This window comes from Centruroides sculpturatus, unplaced genomic scaffold (assembly GCF_000671375.1).
Source record: "Centruroides sculpturatus isolate CEXI.00-Female unplaced genomic scaffold, Cexi_2.0 scaffold1095, whole genome shotgun sequence".
NCBI classification, from domain to species: domain Eukaryota; kingdom Metazoa; phylum Arthropoda; class Arachnida; order Scorpiones; family Buthidae; genus Centruroides; species Centruroides sculpturatus.
Window position 1 is genome coordinate 113,596 of NW_019385356.1, and position 20,943 is coordinate 134,538.

General features: G+C 25.7%; 1 protein-coding gene across 1 annotated transcript in view; it reads left to right on the plus strand.

The window, feature by feature from the left end:
- The window catches only part of LOC111638041 (integrator complex subunit 3-like), a 136,004-nt gene that overhangs the window by 57,062 nt on the left and 57,999 nt on the right, over positions 1–20,943 (plus strand). The window contains exons 6-10 of the mRNA XM_023383672.1: positions 425–491; positions 5,674–5,815; positions 6,507–6,636; positions 11,114–11,211; positions 12,598–12,645. Coding sequence (XP_023239440.1) covers positions 425–491; positions 5,674–5,815; positions 6,507–6,636; positions 11,114–11,211; positions 12,598–12,645 — 485 coding nt within the window. The remainder of the gene's footprint in view (positions 1–424; positions 492–5,673; positions 5,816–6,506; positions 6,637–11,113; positions 11,212–12,597; positions 12,646–20,943) is intronic.

Sequence of the window (20,943 nt, forward strand, 5' to 3'; positions counted from 1 at the left end):
CCTATACTGCCATATAAGTTGATTTCCAAATATACAGTAGGCTTTGGTTTTAATAACTTTATAGGAAATATCATTCTTGTTATAAAAAGTAATGTGAAGTTTTTATGAAAAATTTTGGATTTTACTTTGACTTTCCTAATATATTAAATATATTTTTATTTACTTTTAATAATTGATAACTTATCAGCTATTTGAAATAAATGGCTTAATATGAATTTAAAAAACTTTTTAATTATTGTAAAAAGTAGTATATAAATATAAATTATTGATTTTGATATTATTATTACTGCTACATTTCTTGTATTAACTTAAAGTGTCAGAATTAACATATTAATTTTTGAATGATGTTTAAATATCTCTTAGCAGAATAAAGTATAAATTAATTACAAAGTATTACAATTTTCACTTTAATGTTAATTTTTAGGTGGTGACATATCACATAAAAACATTTGGTTAGCAGAATCTATGTTGGATATGTTTGTTGAAAACAGGTATGATATAATTAAATATATAATATAATGTTATAATTAAAGTAATTTTACTATAATATAATTTTAATAATAATAATAAAATCAATATAATTGTGTAATAATATAAATGCAGTAGACTGCCAGATGGCTGAGCAGTCAAGGTGGCAGCCTACCATTCTAGGGACTTGGGATTGAATCTGGATGGGTCGAAAAATTCCCAGAAATTTTTTGGGGGTGGTCCATCCAGATATGTCCATAATGCCACACAGCCACACCATTGTGGGTCTGGCTGAACCCATAATGGGCTTGCTATAAAAGCTCTTAGTGCCCACAGGGCAGAAAGAGTTAAAATATATATGTTATGGACAAAGTGATTAATATGGGCATTATTCATAATGCCCGGTCATTATGAATAATGACCAACAAAATCGGGCATAGTAATAAATTTCAATAATTTATCAAATTGACCGGTCATTATNTATATATATATATAGTTAATTCTACTGAAACATTTCAGAATTTTTTGTTATCGATGATTGAAGATCAACATAAGAGCTTAGAAAAATTTTTTAAAATCACAATATGTATGCTACATACTGTGATCAATAAAATTATTTTTGAAAAAGCAATTAGTTGCTAGTAATTTCTTCGGTTTATTGAAATTTCAAAAGGTTAACAATCAGCAACATCCAATATATAAAAATGAGTTAAAAGAAGCCATTTTAAAATCTTGGAATAAAATTGGCAGTAATATAAAATATAAAATTTATGGAATTGATAAATTGAAGTTGTGATAAAGCATAAAAAGGTGAAATAAAATATTGAAAGTCACTTTGGAATATATAGTTTCAAACTTTTTACTTTGTTCAGAGGTTATAAAAAAAATAATGTAAATTAAGATAGCAGTTGTAGAATAAATTGTTTGTAAAGCTTTGTAAAATTATATAAATTTTAATATATAATTTTAAAATTTAATAACAACATTAAGTGACAGAGCCCTTATTTTGATAAAGCATATAAAGGGGTAAATGGTCTTTGGTTAATGATTCAGTTGAGAGCAAGATCATCATATATACCAGAAATTCTGCTTATAGGTACAGTTTAAATGTCTGATAAATAATTTAAAATATAATTATACAAGAATACAGAAAAATAATAATACAGAATAATACAGTAATAATACAGAAAAATAATTTTCTGTAATATTAATAATTTAGTCATTTATACTTGCTGTTTGGACTGATGAGGAACTGATTCCTATACTAATAAAGCATATACTTTTGAACTTGATCTCTGACTCTTCATCACAACCTACAAGATGAGATAAGTGTATGATTAGCCAACTTTAGACTACATTAGTTAAGCATTAACCCAGACAAGAAAGGAGAATATTTATGTAGAATGTTTCTTGTGATCACTGATGTTGAGAAGTTAAATCTAATTGAAAATATTTTGAAAATTGAAAGCAAATGGCTTCTTGATTCGAGGTTTGATGCATGCTAAAGGATGTATGAAAGGAGAATTATCTTTTTCCATGTATAGAAGAATTAATATTGTTATTATATACATTAAAATTTCAATTTAGATTTCATGTAAATATTTAAATTTCAATGTTGTGATACAATGTTTGTTCAGAGAAAAATATTTAGTAAAAAATTCATTTTATATAGATCTTTAAACCTGATTTTCCACACACAATAAACACACCATTAGGATATTCTTAAAACTGTTCCAATTAATAAGAGTAAAATAGTTGTTAAATGAGAAAAGCAACAGAGTCTGAATTACAGTTTTTACAGTAATGTGAATAATTAAAATGAAAAGAAGCTGGGATCTGTAGATAATTATGTTTAGTTAACACACAGGATTATATATATATATAAAGCATGTATTGTAGTGTTGTATTCAACTATATTATTTCAAAAATGGGTATTAGTTCTTTGTCATAATGTATAATAATTTAGCACTGAGTAAATTGGAATTTGCTTACTCAACAGTAAAATGCACTCATTCACATAAATTTTACATAAAAATATATAATTTATTACTAAAACATTAGATTCATTTACTTTTGTAAAATACGTAAAATTGACCATGTCAGGCAAACTAGGAAAATGTCAACATAACAAAATATTTATTTTAAAGACATTTATAAAAGAATGAAGAGTTCAATTTACAAAGAATAATTAGTGAGATTGCTTCCAAGAACAATGATTTTCTGAAAGAATTGTTTAAATTCAAAGTAGTTTTAAATTTTTGTACTTTATCATATTTAAATGTACATCGAATTTTATATAAATTTAGGGAAACAAATAAAACAATTTTTTGTTATTTTTCTAATAAAATGGAACAGAGTTAAAATTTTGTAAAGCTCTAAAACTAAATTACAATTATTCAAATATAAACATGTCTAAGCCTGATAATTGTATTAAAGCCAAATAATTGCTGAATAGATTGAGCTATATTACTGCTACTATTAATAATTAAATGCTGAGTTATTTGGCCTAGAGGTAGGCATTAGTCATCATTTCTTATTAAATTTAATAATTAAAATTATATTAATATTTATTACTTAATTTAGAAGGTTCTGGAAGAAAAGAATTGGACCAGAGCGGGACTCAAACCTGCAGCTGCCACTTACTGTGTGGATATGTGCAGAATATATATAATAACAATATTAATTCTTCTACTCAGACATCTGTCCAATCTTTGCCTCTAGAATTATTAATTTAGATACAACCGTACTGATTGGTCATATTGCTGACTGTTGACAATTCAGTGTCCACATCCTCTGACTTTCACTATGGCACTTAGCTAGTTGTCACTTTATCCTGGCATGGTGTGTGTATACATACATATACACAAATATAAAGATTTCTAAGCACAATAGTTATTACAGCTCATTAAACTCAGTACAGTAGATCCCCCTATACGTTCCACTTTATAAGAATTTCACATTGTAGGAATCCTTACATACATGAGCCAATCACAGTCTGGCACGTGTGCAGTTTACAGACTACAGCTGTTTGAAAGGTTTTCTTCCAAAAATGAATCGATTCTAGACTAATTTGACTCAACATTTCCAAAACACGTATAATTTTTTGGGAATAATCCATATAAACTATGTTATAAACAAAAAATTATAGCATTACTTACCGAGTGCGCACCGTTTGACGATGCCATTGCTTAAGCTTATTTTTGTTGTGGAGCAGCGCACCGAACAATGGGCACATTTTCTGATAAGTTATTTTTCTTCAAAAAATTCACTGAACTTTGGAGACATCATTAATAGAAGTAATTTTTATGGCTGTTGAATAAGAAATGTTTTTTCACAAGAAATGTATAAAATTACAGTACTGTATTAGACTTACAGTACCTAATTTATATACTGTACAGATGATAGTAAACTCAACTTACCCACCTAAACTCTCTGTAGCGTGTAAGTAGTTCGGCTGCTCGTCCACTATTGGTCCAGATTCAACCAATCCTGTCGTGATACGAGTCAGCAATGATGTTTTACCGCATTTTACAAGTCTCTTTTAGCATCTTTATACGAATATGGTTGCAATTTTTTTGCCACGATATACAAATCCGCATTATATGAACCCGCGTTATAGGGGGGTCGACTGTATATATAATTAAGCCAAACAATTGCCAGATAAGATTTAACTATATTACTGCTACTATTAATAATTAAATACTAAGTAATTTGATCTTTGACCTAGTGGTTTAAGTTTTGCTCTTAGTCAATTTTTTTCTTCCAGACCCTTTAAATTAGTTAATAATAATAATATTAATAATTTAATTTTAATTATTAAATTTAATAATTGATGGACCTAATGCCTATCTCTAAGACAAATTACTTACTATTTAATTATGAATAGTAATAGTAATATACCCTGATCTAATCCAGCAATCATTTGGCTTTAAATTACAATTGAACAAAAGTCATGAACCAGGAACACGTTTGTAAAAAGTGAACAAATGAACAAAAATAATTGGACATATATATATATATAATATTATTATATATATATATAGTTAATTCTACTGAAACATTTCAGAATTTTTTGTTATCGATGATTGAAGATCAACATAAGAGCTTAGAAAAATTTTTTAAAATCACAATATGTATGCTACATACTGTGATCAATAAAATTATTTTTGAAAAAGCAATTAGTTGCTAGTAATTTCTTCGGTTTATTGAAATTTCAAAAGGTTAACAATCAGCAACATCCAATATATAAAAATGAGTTAAAAGAAGCCATTTTAAAATCTTGGAATAAAATTGGCAGTAATATAAAATATAAAATTTATGGAATTGATAAATTGAAGTTGTGATAAAGCATAAAAAGGTGAAATAAAATATTGAAAGTCACTTTGGAATATATAGTTTCAAACTTTTTACTTTGTTCAGAGGTTATAAAAAAAATAATGTAAATTAAGATAGCAGTTGTAGAATAAATTGTTTGTAAAGCTTTGTAAAATTATATAAATTTTAATATATAATTTTAAAATTTAATAACAACATTAAGTGACAGAGCAATTTCTTTGTTTACATTTTTCAGTCATTATATTTGATTTAATTAAATAGTTGTGATGACTAAACTTTTTCTAAAGATTATATTTAGCTTAGAATATAGTTCTGTATTTTTAAATGCTTTGAAAAATTTTAATATTTAGATGTTGGTTTCATTTTATTATATATTTACATTAATAATTATTTGCTTGTCAAAATAAAAATGATTTAATATATTATTTAAAAATATAATCAATTTAAGAATATTTTGAACACACTATATATAATTTTATGATTTGATGATGATAATTAAACAACTATATAAAAATCTATTATGAAAATTTTACAAAATGTTTTAATGGATAAAAAATCATTTTTATTTATCAATATGTTACTTTATTTTTAAATTATTGATTCATTTCTTAAATGTTTTTTTTATATATATGTGCATTTATTTAGTAATAATTTGTTAATTATTATGTGAATATTTAAAAAATTTTGTTTGGTTTAGTATATAAAATAGATTCTAATAACAACATACATAATTCATTTATGTTCTTTTTTTGTATTAATAGACTCTTATTATAAGGTTAGAGGCATGTGTGTGTCTGTTTCTGTGTGTCCATGTTTTATTAATGAGTATAACTTAACATTTTGAGTAGAAACTATTAATTATTTTTTTAGAGCTTGGGTTGAAAGGAATCCTGTTTTACTTGCTACTATTGTTTATACATACCTTCGCCTTATTGTGGACCATGGATGCCAATCTTTATTAACTTTAAGGCAACGAGAAGTAGACTTTTGTATTTTATTACTAAGAGAAAGGGTAAGAATTTAATAAGAAAATAATGTTTTATATTATCTATAGACATTTGATAATATTTTCTTTTACAGAAGTTATTTTTAAAAATATTTTATTAGTAATATTTATTTTCAAATGTAAAATGTATTAACCAGATAAGATCTTTAATATAGTATAATTTTAAAACAGTTATAGCATACATTATTAAATACATTTTTATACTAGAAGTTAAATGCAATTTTCTAAAATGATATGAACTTTTTACTTTTCTAATGAATTTGCTATTATTTGTAGTTTTATTACAAAATATGATTCAGCTAATTCAGTCTACCAATAAAAAATTTCATAATTGAGTGATTTTATTTTCTATTAATTAGGATGAACTTTCATATATTGTTTAATGTCTTTAATTGAATGTTATCTTGTATCTGTACAATAAAATATTAAAAATAATGCTATTTTTCATACCATTGAAAATTTCAATATGATACAAAGTTTATTTTAAATATTGAAAATGATTTTTTTAAGAATATAAACATATTTATGTAATACACTACATTAAATAAGTAATAATTAAAAGTTTTAATTGTACAGAAAAATTTATTGAATATTTTTATTATCTTCAGTTACCTTCAATTAACTATGGTATTTGAATTAATATAAATAGGTAGTTTAATATTATTTCTTAATAAAATATGTATTTATGTTTTTATAGTTTGTTGAATGTATGATGATTGGTCGAGATTTAGTGAGGCTGTTACAAAATGTTGCAAGGATACCAGAGTTTGAAAGGCTATGGAAAGATATTTTATATAATCCTTCATCTTTAGCATCAACTTTTACAGGCAATTTATTTATTTATTTATTAATAATTTGAAATTAAATTTTAAGCTAATTTATTTTTATTATAAACAATGAAATATTGATTTATAAGTTAATGTTTTAATGTTATATATGATATGTAATTGCAATTATTTTATAAAAATTATATTAACATCATTAAACTTAAACAGTTTCTTTACTCTATGTTTGAATTTGTGAGACAAATTCTATGTGATAAAAATAAATTTTTTAATTTTTTAAGAATTAATTTAAAATAAAAATTTAAAATATATTAGTTATTTTTATTAAAAAATAAAAAAATATCTTTACTAATAATATAGAATAATTTGAAAATAAATATTTAACATCCTATTGAAGAAAAGTTTTAGATTTCAATTTTTATTAAATAATAAATTGAATTCTACAAATTATCAATTATAGAAAGTGCTTATTAATATTTTTAATTCATTTGATATTTTTTAAATATTAAACCTTTATTTGAAATATCAAAATTTTTAAGGGCTTAGAATTAAAGTTTTACAGTTATATTATGTTTTAATAATGCTATAATGTAATGTTAAATTTAAAATAATATTTTAAATTCCAATATATTATAGTCATATTTACTTTAAATTATTTATTTTATTATATAAATCATATTAGTTTTGCCATGGATAAAATTGTTTTTTGTTAAATTATAAGAATAGATTATGTCAAAAACAATAAATTAAGTTTCTTTCTTGATTAAAGTATTGATATAAAAAAACTGGACTAAAAGTTTAAATTTATGTGATTATACATACATACGTACGTACATACATACTGTGCCATGCAAATATATGGAAAAATCCACCACTTGTGTACTTATTTTTATTTTATTTTTTTTTCTACATCAACAAATTGGGATTTATGATGCCCATCATTTTTTTTGAGTGGGGCTAGTGTACTAGCAGAGCTGATTAGAATACACTTGATTTGCTGTTGTTGTATTACATTATTTCATTTCTCTATATGTTATAAAATACTTCTCTTATAGCATGTTTATAAATTATACTTTATGCAAATTTCTTTCTACATAGTCACACTGGGTTACCATTTGATTACACAAGTTTGCACTTTCTATACTTACATTATAGAATATAGTTTCTGGACAACCTTCACCAATTGCTTCTGGACAATTTTCACTCTTCTCATCTGTCTTCAGCTTCCTCTCGATGGTATTGATGATTTGGCAGTTACTCATAAATTTCACATCTTTCCACTTTATAGCAAGCATACCATTCTGTATGCAAGAAAAACTGCTGCTTTCTTTCAAGTTTTTCATCTAGAATTGGTGTATTTTTCTGTTCTTGTTGAATGACATTACACAAGCAAATGGGAGTTCTTCGATCAGATGAACACTCATAAAACATTGTCAAAGCACAGAGCTACATCACATTTACAAATTCCTTCTGCCAGTTTCAATACAACTCTTTTATGCAAACTTTCTTTATCAATGACTTTCTACCACAATAGACATTCAAATTACATACATACCTTGTTGTTGATTTACATCTCAGCCAAAATTTTATCTTTCTTTTTGCAGGTTTTGAAGGCATATATTATTTCAGGGTTGATTTTTTCTTAAACTTGGTCATACTCTCATCAATACTTTAAAAGGACTTCAGTTTGTACATGCTAGAAACTCATCTATATAGTATGTTTTACTTGAATTTGCTGATTTTTCTGGATTGTTTATGCATATATTTGAAAAAAGCTTTTAAGCATCTGTCTTGTGATATTGCTTTTTTTTTTTATGGCTTTGTTTCCTATTGACGACTTCTCAGACCAATAAGAAGTTAAATCTGGATGATGATTGTATGGCAAGACTAATATTGTTTCCAGCACAATTTTCATTTCACTGGGGTCAGTATCTGGCTTATGAGTCTTCTCGTTTTATTGGTATACTGACTTTTCTTCTTTGGCCTTAGTCCTGCTTAACAGCTGGGTTGGCACATTATTGGTATACTGACTGATAAAAGTAATAAGACTCTGTGGAAAAATTGAAATGACTTGGAGCTCTGGTTTATGTTGGCCATAATAATACATGGTAGTGGATGTGGTATAGTTTTTCTGGATTAAAAATTAGATGTCATACTACATCAAAACATAATTAAGAACAAGATGAGTAGAATTCAATGTGCTGACTTCATACTTCATCACTTGATGAGTGCAAAGTATACTTCATCACTTGATGAGTGCAAAGTATGGATGGAATTTGCTACAGCTTTCTTCATAAATGGCTGTCATAGTAACTTTATGAGAAAGATGAGCTATTTTTAAATCAATTTTCACTGTAAAAGTGAATAAGAACATAAAGAGTCCTAAAAGAATGTATGCAAATACAACTGATGGGATACACTTGTCTCAATGCACAATAAAGTAAACAATAATTTGGATAATATAAGTGAAAAGTTACTTCAAACTAAAATGAAAGTGAATGATCCACGATCTTCAAAATTGTTCAATTTCTTATGTTAAAAATTAAATTGTTGATGCTCTAGAACTAAAAAACCAGCATTTGTCAAAATAAAAAGCTTGTAGCCTGTGGTTATATTTGTAATTGTCGACGTTGCCATTCGGATGTTGAAGTAAATATTCAGAAAGACTGAAGCAGTATAAAATAATGCAAGTAGGGGATTAACAAGTATATTAACCAACCAACAGGGCTTAGAAACATTTATTGGGATGTAAATATCACAATAGGACCAAAAGGGTTAATAAAAATTTTATTTGGAGAAATTTTATATTATTATTTAATATTTTGACTATCAGTTGCTTATAATTTATTTTAAAACAACAAAATAAACAAACAAAAACAATGCTTTCTTTATATAATTTAAAAAGTTATTTATAATTAAATGCTGTGAAAAATATAAATAAAATTCCATTGCCTGATATTGAAGTGCAGTTAATTGTGATGATTGTTAGGCATTTTAGAAGATGAGAAATTCTTTGAAATGAAGCTTGAGGAGATCAAGGTGACAAACTGAAGATGTTGAAAAAAACATTTGAAATAAAGGCAATGACAAGGCACTAGAAGATGTAATTTAAATTATAAAGCCAGGACTAACATTCACTACCACACATAAATGGAAGGACATATATGATGTTACTGACTGTTTTATAAACATTGATCCAGTCACTTAATGTATTTTAACTTTAAATGAGAATTAGAAGCCCTATAAAGAAATCCAAAAAGATTAGAAAAAAGAACAGCATTCTATTCTTAGTTTTTTTAAAGATTGTAATAAAGTATATACTGAATTAATTTGAAATATATTTTAGGTTTTTATTTCATATCTTATGATTTAGAAAAGTTTTAATTTTTCTGTTGAATTTTTGATGTAAAAGTAAATATTTTATTATACAAAGTCATCATTTAAAAATATAACAAAATATTTTAAAATATAAATAAAAATTTGATAATTTGAAACTGATACAATATTGTATTAGTTTCAAATTAATTATTGTTTTAGTAATAAAGTATAATTTTAAACAGATTAAAAGTCTAAATGATACATTGCGTTGAAGCAAAATTATCATCAGACTGATACAAAAGCCTTCATTTTAACTATTTTTTTTTAACCCTATAAGCATTATGAGGGCTTTTTTTTTCAATACCCATTATGGGTTTGAACAAGTCTGCAATGGGTAGTTGGATGATGTGGGAGAGGGCCCAGCATATCTGAGACTGTAACCAGCCATGAAAATTTCTGAAAAGTTGCTTGCTTGGATTCACTTGTAGTAGAACACTGAAATGACACCTTGATGGTTTCAGTGATCTGGCTATCTAATAGAGAAAATTATTAATCTCTCTTTCCATCAAGTTTTAACAATACAGTTGTCCCTCTATAGTCCGACGTTTTTTAATCCGACATGCTCAGTAGTCCGACGCACCTCCCGTCAAGGTACCCGTCCCTGTTACGTGTCTGCTTGCACAGAAGCATGTCGCGATGTGAATCTCCCCATCCAATTTTTACACGATGACACACATTTTGTGTGTTTTATGTGAGCAGTTCTGTTCGAACAGTTGGAGTAGAGAATATTGTAAGTTACTGCTAGCAAAACAATGCGAAATATGTAATTATTTTCGGTAATCCGGACACTTTTGGTAATCTGACACACCTTTGGTCCCATACCTATCGGATTATCAAGGGACAACTGTATTTTATTTCTTATTATTTGAGTGTGGATCAGTTCAATGTCAGTCATAGTATAAATGTATAAAAATATGGAAACTCAAATGAAATACAAAATAAGATAATATAAGTTGTTCTATACTGAAAAATTATGATTGCCTTTATCTAATGCTATTTGTAAATTAAGCTTTGAATTCAGTTAATATAAAGAATGTACTTTTTTTATTTAATGCATTATTTAATCATCATATTTAGCATTAAATTGTTTTTATCATAAAAATGTTTATTTTTAATGTAAGTCATAAAATTTTATTTTTAGGTGTTTTACAATTATTACAATCTCGAACTTCTAGAAGATTTCTTCAATCAAGGTTAACTCCTGATATGGAAAGGAAAATATGTTATTTAACATCCCAAGTAAGTAAAATTTAAATGAATGGAAGATTCTTAGTATATCATATATGAATAAAAATGATTTTTATTTGAATAAAAGGTACAATTAGAAAATTCATTTATTTTAATAAACCAGTAGTTATAGAAAGAATAACAAACTATAAGAAAATAACAACGAGAAAGATTTGAAATACATTAGAATAAAAACATTCATTCCAGATTAGTTTTATTAGTGATATACATAAGTCTTTTGTATATATTATAGACATATTGTTATAAAAGAGTGAGCATGTATTTGAGAATGTACTACTAGTTACAGTGATAAATAGCATATATTGTTGGTACCTTTTATAATTTATTATTATAATTAGTCTCTTTACCATAAAAGTTAAGCTTTATATTTTCTGAAAATCACTAGTCCTAACTTTTGTTAACTTCTACTCCTTAGTTTTTACTGCAGATACTTTTAAAAAAGAAAATAATTATGAAAAATTTTCATAATTATTTTCTTTTTTAAATTTTTCATTGAATAATACATTTAAATAAATACATGGCATTGTGAAATATTAAACTACTTTGGATTGAACCAAAGAAATTCATATAAATAAAACAAAATTTCTTTAATATTTTATAATGTAAATTTATATTGAACACTTATTAATAAAAAAAAAAATTATTTAAATTATAGCATACTGGATTATTTGTTTGAAATTTTCAGATTAATTTCAAAAATTCTATATTATAATAAATAAAGTAAGTTATTCAAAATACACATCTATAATTAGAAAATTTCTTATAATATTAACTGTGAATAAAAACATTTTATTTAATAATAATAATTAATTATATAAAAGTATGTTTACTTAATATTACATCATATCTGAATTCATAAAACATGAATAGATAAAATGAATAGTTTACTTATAAAGACTAAAAAGTAATAATAAGAAATAATGATAGGAAGTAAAAATAATTAAAATTATGACTTTTATATTTTAAATGAATAGAAAAATTATTTTATTTAAAAATACAAAAGTGAAAATTCAAGCTTTGCATGATTTGCATAATTTGATTTAGATTGTATCAAGATTTTATTTTCATTGACAAGTTATAAAAGTACAATTGAAATGGTAAATACAAAAAAAAAAAAAAAATACAAGCTATACTTCAATTCTTTTCAAGTTTAATGTTATTATCAGGAAGATGGCTTCTATAATTGAATAGAATGACAAGATTGTACTTGAAAGCACTCAAAGCTGCTTCCTTTTTTTATGTTTGCTGTTTCAGTTGTATTACCTCTTATGAAGGATATTCATTTAAATTTATTTTAATGGCATTTTTCCTTTCATAACTTGATTAAACAGTTTAATATTCTAACATATTAAATTTTAATTTGAATTTTTTTTATAGGTGAAATTTGGTCAACAAAAAAGATATCAAGATTGGTTTCAAAGACAGGTAAATCTTTAGTATTATCATATTTTATTTTGCTATAATGATAACAGTTATATTTTAAAATAAATATCTGTTTAAATGTAGAAAAACGAATAATTTAAACAGTTTATATAAAAAATTAAATGGACTATTTTAAAAGATATTAAGTATTATTTTTAAAAATTAAAAATGACATAATATTGAATTAACTTTTAATTTGATAAATTATGATAGAACATTTGAATTTTGATATTAAATTATGATAAATGTAATGCCTGAGAAATTTTCTTCATTGAAATTGTTACTTGTACTGTAAAAAATAATCTCAATAAGAATTAAAAATATATTTAAATATGGTTCTGTTTGTGATTATCTGTAAAAAATTTTTCAAGAAATTAATATTTAAAAAAAAAATCTTGCTGACTTTATATAACAAGGTCATGAGCAATATGAGGTTCTTTTGTATGTTTAATACTGATAATAGTTATAGAAATATACATAAAGTCAAATATTTATCTTAAATGATGGTGACGAAAGAAAAAGTTAGATTCTCAAATTTCATATAACTGCTTTACAGTTACAATAAATATATAAAATTATAATATATCAGTGTCATAATGAAATTGTTATTTATTTTATATAGCCATATAAATTATATCTGACTGTGGTTTTATGGCACTTGAACTCTGTGCCTATAAAATACAGCTTTCTTCTTTAGTAAGGTTAGCCACACCTCTTATAACATTTTAAACATAAAATATAAGAGGACACTTATCTATTCATATGATTTTTTAGAACTGCCATTTATCTTTCAGATGTGACACTCAATATTGTTTTAATATTTTCATTAAAATAATCTAATATAAACAAGTAAAAATAAATAAATAAGATAAATTTTTTTGATAATTATTACCAATTAATGAAAGCATAAAATATTAGATATGGAAAGTATTTCTCACTAGTGTCTGAGTTATGAATATTTATTTGGATTAAAAATATGTTCCAGTGGAACAGTAAAACTAAAAAATATTAATGCACAGGTAAAATTTTAATATGTCAGTGTCAATTTTAAAATTGTAACAATTAAAGAAAATTTATATTTGGAAACAGTATTAAAGAATAAATAAGCAGAAATAAAAATGAAACAGAAAACTATGAATTATGAGAAAAACACTCTTTAAGATATTAAAATGCAAACTATTAAAACAAAATAAAAATTACATTCAAATACTTTACTTTTTTTTATGAATAACACCACCAGGATTTATTACTACAAAAGAATAATAGTAGAATAAATATTTGAATTTATATTCAAATTTACAAAAATATTGAAATGCAAAAACATATTTAAAATAAATATGTAGAATAATGTACAATTTGTAAAAACATTATTAAACATTTAGTTTTTATATGTTTAAAGTATAAATTGCATATTTAAAAGTACACATATTACTTTAGCATATTTCCCAAAGTTAAAAGTTTATAATTCAAGTTATACAGAAGTATAATTAATAGATAGTAAAATTACAAGTCATTTAACAATTATTAGTATTATATAATAGATAAACTGGGGAACATAACTCTTGCTACAATAACAGTGAATATTAAGTTCTTAGCAATACTGTAATAGATCTTCACTGTTGAAAATTTTCAACAATAGAAGTCAATTTTCAGAAAGAGAAAAGATGAGAGTTTTAGAAATTATTACAGATTTCAATCAGCAGACTTTAGTTACATTGCACATGTTCAGCTAATCACACAATATATTTGGCATCAAAGTGTTATGACAAAATTTTTAAGGAGTCATGCATATTTTCTGATACAATACAGAAAGCTATAAATAGCTCATTAAATGGAATTAAATGATATTGATGAAATAGAACTTGCTGATCCAATGAGTTATTCTAAAACATAGTGTTAAGTGCTATTTTAATGAGGATTCATGAAACAGATTATAAGTCAATTGGATAATATAATTGTTTTAATGTAACAATAAATTTATTACTTTTACAGAAAAAATTCTCAAAATGTATGGTGCTAAATATAGTTTTTTGATAGACAATAACAATCAGATAAATTATTGAATAGGGTGATTTGACACTTTATAAATTTTGTTCGGTAGTAATATTTAATTTTTGCCTAATTCTTATCTGCTTAGTCACATTTAATTATTTTTATAATGAATTTTGCTATGTCAAATGAACTCAAACTTCTAATAGCTAATAAACAGTAATATTTATTATTATATCATAAAATTGCTATTTATTATTAATGTCAATCATGCTCTAGAAATGATGATGAAACTCTAAATATTTTTATCTAATTATGAAAACAGAAATAAAAAAAAATGTTCTGAATTTTTGTCTTATTTTCTCACAGCTCTTCATACCTCTCTTCAGCTTATTCTGTGTCGCAAAGTATCCTGTATATTACTGAAAACACAGTTGACATTGGTAAATTTATCGAGAGTAATATTTGTTAAAGTTTTAAAATTCACACTAACTTCTCTTAATTATATTGTAGGTAATGCTCCTACACTACTTATGATAGTTAGGTAAAGCAACAAGAGAAGTAAAGCACTTCAGACTGAACAATATCCTGGATGGGTTCTAAATGCTTACCTTCAGATAGATGGCTTGAAATTCTAAGCTTATCACCATTTAATCAGTGAGGTATGAAGAATGCCAAACCATCCATTCCTCACTTAAGTCCATATGTAGTAGTAGTATATGATAATGACAGTGGCAAATTGTTATTGCTATAAATTGGTATATATTTCATTTTGATTTATATTAAAAATGATAAGTGTTAAACACTAATTGTCAGTTTAGTTAATAAAATTAAAAGAAAAAAATTTTTTTGATTGGATTTGTCAAATTTTTGATTATTTTTTCTGTTCTATTGGGAGTTAATGACAATTTCTGAGTGTTACATCTGATGGTCTAAGAAAATGGTAAGATTATATGGAATAGGTAAGTGTAATTTTATGATGTAATAAATTTTTATTGAAATTTTTAGTTACTGCTCTAGAACATAGAAGGTGAATTAGATGGCCAATATAGATATAATAATTTTAAAAAAAAGTAAAATACACTGAGTACAGTGTCAGCAGTCGTTTATTTTCGCTAGTGCTTTCAACAAACTTGCATTCATCATCTTCAGGCAAACAAAATTTAAAAATATAATACAATGTTCTAATACAAATGGAACACATATTTAAATTGAAATTCAAAACTGTTATGAGATGAGTGTATTCAAAATTCGATTACACTAGAATGTTGTAACATCATGCAGCACGTGTGGATATATACTCAGGTTAAACATGTGATGGCAGATGTATATCACCATTTAATTGTTTATATAGGGCAGGGGTGGCAAACCTATGGCACGCGTGCCCAAAGTGGCACATAAGAAGAAATCATCTGGCATGTAATGTATTATATGATTTCTGTCTTTTTCAATCATCTTTTCGGTTTATCACCTGATTATCCTTTTTTCAATCAGCTTTTTTACATTTACAGTAGAGCGTCAAATATCCGAATCAATTGGGGAATGGGGTTTTTCGGAAGATCGATGTTTTGGATAACCGATTATGTACGAAAAAATATATTAATTTATCCCATCTTGACATTTTTTTCCATTGCATGTCGCTTCGTGTTGAATTTTCGTCGATGTTAAGCTTAACGAAGACTACTGTATCGTTAAAAATGATTTTTTTATTTTGTACAAACAAAATAAATATATTGAAAAATATAAAAACAATAAAAAATTATACTTCAGAAGTTAATTTAGTATCAAAAACGTAAAATATTNTATTATAGTCATATTTACTTTAAATTATTTATTTTATTATATAAATCATATTAGTTTTGCCATGGATAAAATTGTTTTTTGTTAAATTATAAGAATAGATTATGTCAAAAACAATAAATTAAGTTTCTTTCTTGATTAAAGTATTGATATAAAAAAACTGGACTAAAAGTTTAAATTTATGTGATTATACATACATACGTACGTACATACATACTGTGCCATGCAAATATATGGAAAAATCCACCACTTGTGTACTTATTTTTATTTTATTTTTTTTTCTACATCAACAAATTGGGATTTATGATGCCCATCATTTTTTTTGAGTGGGGCTAGTGTACTAGCAGAGCTGATTAGAATACACTTGATTTGCTGTTGTTGTATTACATTATTTCATTTCTCTATATGTTATAAAATACTTCTCTTATAGCATGTTTATAAATTATACTTTATGCAAATTTCTTTCTACATAGTCACACTGGGTTACCATTTGATTACACAAGTTTGCACTTTCTATACTTACATTATAGAATATAGTTTCTGGACAACCTTCACCAATTGCTTCTGGACAATTTTCACTCTTCTCATCTGTCTTCAGCTTCCTCTCGATGGTATTGATGATTTGGCAGTTACTCATAAATTTCACATCTTTCCACTTTATAGCAAGCATACCATTCTGTATGCAAGAAAAACTGCTGCTTTCTTTCAAGTTTTTCATCTAGAATTGGTGTATTTTTCTGTTCTTGTTGAATGACATTACACAAGCAAATGGGAGTTCTTCGATCAGATGAACACTCATAAAACATTGTCAAAGCACAGAGCTACATCACATTTACAAATTCCTTCTGCCAGTTTCAATACAACTCTTTTATGCAAACTTTCTTTATCAATGACTTTCTACCACAATAGACATTCAAATTACATACATACCTTGTTGTTGATTTACATCTCAGCCAAAATTTTATCTTTCTTTTTGCAGGTTTTGAAGGCATATATTATTTCAGGGTTGATTTTTTCTTAAACTTGGTCATACTCTCATCAATACTTTAAAAGGACTTCAGTTTGTACATGCTAGAAACTCATCTATATAGTATGTTTTACTTGAATTTGCTGATTTTTCTGGATTGTTTATGCATATATTTGAAAAAAGCTTTTAAGCATCTGTCTTGTGATATTGCTTTTTTTTTTTATGGCTTTGTTTCCTATTGACGACTTCTCAGACCAATAAGAAGTTAAATCTGGATGATGATTGTATGGCAAGACTAATATTGTTTCCAGCACAATTTTCATTTCACTGGGGTCAGTATCTGGCTTATGAGTCTTCTCGTTTTATTGGTATACTGACTTTTCTTCTTTGGCCTTAGTCCTGCTTAACAGCTGGGTTGGCACATTATTGGTATACTGACTGATAAAAGTAATAAGACTCTGTGGAAAAATTGAAATGACTTGGAGCTCTGGTTTATGTTGGCCATAATAATACATGGTAGTGGATGTGGTATAGTTTTTCTGGATTAAAAATTAGATGTCATACTACATCAAAACATAATTAAGAACAAGATGAGTAGAATTCAATGTGCTGACTTCATACTTCATCACTTGATGAGTGCAAAGTATACTTCATCACTTGATGAGTGCAAAGTATGGATGGAATTTGCTACAGCTTTCTTCATAAATGGCTGTCATAGTAACTTTATGAGAAAGATGAGCTATTTTTAAATCAATTTTCACTGTAAAAGTGAATAAGAACATAAAGAGTCCTAAAAGAATGTATGCAAATACAACTGATGGGATACACTTGTCTCAATGCACAATAAAGTAAACAATAATTTGGATAATATAAGTGAAAAGTTACTTCAAACTAAAATGAAAGTGAATGATCCACGATCTTCAAAATTGTTCAATTTCTTATGTTAAAAATTAAATTGTTGATGCTCTAGAACTAAAAAACCAGCATTTGTCAAAATAAAAAGCTTGTAGCCTGTGGTTATATTTGTAATTGTCGACGTTGCCATTCGGATGTTGAAGTAAATATTCAGAAAGACTGAAGCAGTATAAAATAATGCAAGTAGGGGATTAACAAGTATATTAACCAACCAACAGGGCTTAGAAACATTTATTGGGATGTAAATATCACAATAGGACCAAAAGGGTTAATAAAAATTTTATTTGGAGAAATTTTATATTATTATTTAATATTTTGACTATCAGTTGCTTATAATTTATTTTAAAACAACAAAATAAACAAACAAAAACAATGCTTTCTTTATATAATTTAAAAAGTTATTTATAATTAAATGCTGTGAAAAATATAAATAAAATTCCATTGCCTGATATTGAAGTGCAGTTAATTGTGATGATTGTTAGGCATTTTAGAAGATGAGAAATTCTTTGAAATGAAGCTTGAGGAGATCAAGGTGACAAACTGAAGATGTTGAAAAAAACATTTGAAATAAAGGCAATGACAAGGCACTAGAAGATGTAATTTAAATTATAAAGCCAGGACTAACATTCACTACCACACATAAATGGAAGGACATATATGATGTTACTGACTGTTTTATAAACATTGATCCAGTCACTTAATGTATTTTAACTTTAAATGAGAATTAGAAGCCCTATAAAGAAATCCAAAAAGATTAGAAAAAAGAACAGCATTCTATTCTTAGTTTTTTTAAAGATTGTAATAAAGTATATACTGAATTAATTTGAAATATATTTTAGGTTTTTATTTCATATCTTATGATTTAGAAAAGTTTTAATTTTTCTGTTGAATTTTTGATGTAAAAGTAAATATTTTATTATACAAAGTCATCATTTAAAAATATAACAAAATATTTTAAAATATAAATAAAAATTTGATAATTTGAAACTGATACAATATTGTATTAGTTTCAAATTAATTATTGTTTTAGTAATAAAGTATAATTTTAAACAGATTAAAAGTCTAAATGATACATTGCGTTGAAGCAAAATTATCATCAGACTGATACAAAAGCCTTCATTTTAACTATTTTTTTTTAACCCTATAAGCATTATGAGGGCTTTTTTTTTCAATACCCATTATGGGTTTGAACAAGTCTGCAATGGGTAGTTGGATGATGTGGGAGAGGGCCCAGCATATCTGAGACTGTAACCAGCCATGAAAATTTCTGAAAAGTTGCTTGCTTGGATTCACTTGTAGTAGAACACTGAAATGACACCTTGATGGTTTCAGTGATCTGGCTATCTAATAGAGAAAATTATTAATCTCTCTTTCCATCAAGTTTTAACAATACAGTTGTCCCTCTATAGTCCGACGTTTTTTAATCCGACATGCTCAGTAGTCCGACGCACCTCCCGTCAAGGTACCCGTCCCTGTTACGTGTCTGCTTGCACAGAAGCATGTCGCGATGTGAATCTCCCCATCCAATTTTTACACGATGACACACATTTTGTGTGTTTTATGTGAGCAGTTCTGTTCGAACAGTTGGAGTAGAGAATATTGTAAGTTACTGCTAGCAAAACAATGCGAAATATGTAATTATTTTCGGTAATCCGGACACTTTTGGTAATCTGACACACCTTTGGTCCCATACCTATCGGATTATCAAGGGACAACTGTATTTTATTTCTTATTATTTGAGTGTGGATCAGTTCAATGTCAGTCATAGTATAAATGTATAAAAATATGGAAACTCAAATGAAATACAAAATAAGATAATATAAGTTGTTCTATACTGAAAAATTATGATTGCCTTTATCTAATGCTATTTGTAAATTAAGCTTTGAATTCAGTTAATATAAAGAATGTACTTTTTTTATTTAATGCATTATTTAATCATCATATTTAGCATTAAATTGTTTTTATCATAAAAATGTTTATTTTTAATGTAAGTCATAAAATTTTATTTTTAGGTGTTTTACAATTATTACAATCTCGAACTTCTAGAAGATTTCTTCAATCAAGGTTAACTCCTGATATGGAAAGGAAAATATGTTATTTAACATCCCAAGTAAGTAAAATTTAAATGAATGGAAGATTCTTAGTATATCATATATGAATAAAAATGATTTTTATTTGAATAAAAGGTACAATTAGAAAATTCATTTATTTTAATAAACCAGTAGTTATAGAAAGAATAACAAACTATAAGAAAATAACAACGAGAAAGATTTGAAATACATTAGAATAAAAACATTCATTCCAGATTAGTTTTATTAGTGATATACATAAGTCTTTTGTATATATTATAGACATATTGTTATAAAAGAGTGAGCATGTATTTGAGAATGTACTACTAGTTACAGTGATAAATAGCATATATTGTTGGTACCTTTTATAATTTATTATTATAATTAGTCTCTTTACCATAAAAGTTAAGCTTTATATTTTCTGAAAATCACTAGTCCTAACTTTTGTTAACTTCTACTCCTTAGTTTTTACTGCAGATACTTTTAAAAAAGAAAATAATTATGAAAAATTTTCATAATTATTTTCTTTTTTAAATTTTTCATTGAATAATACATTTAAAT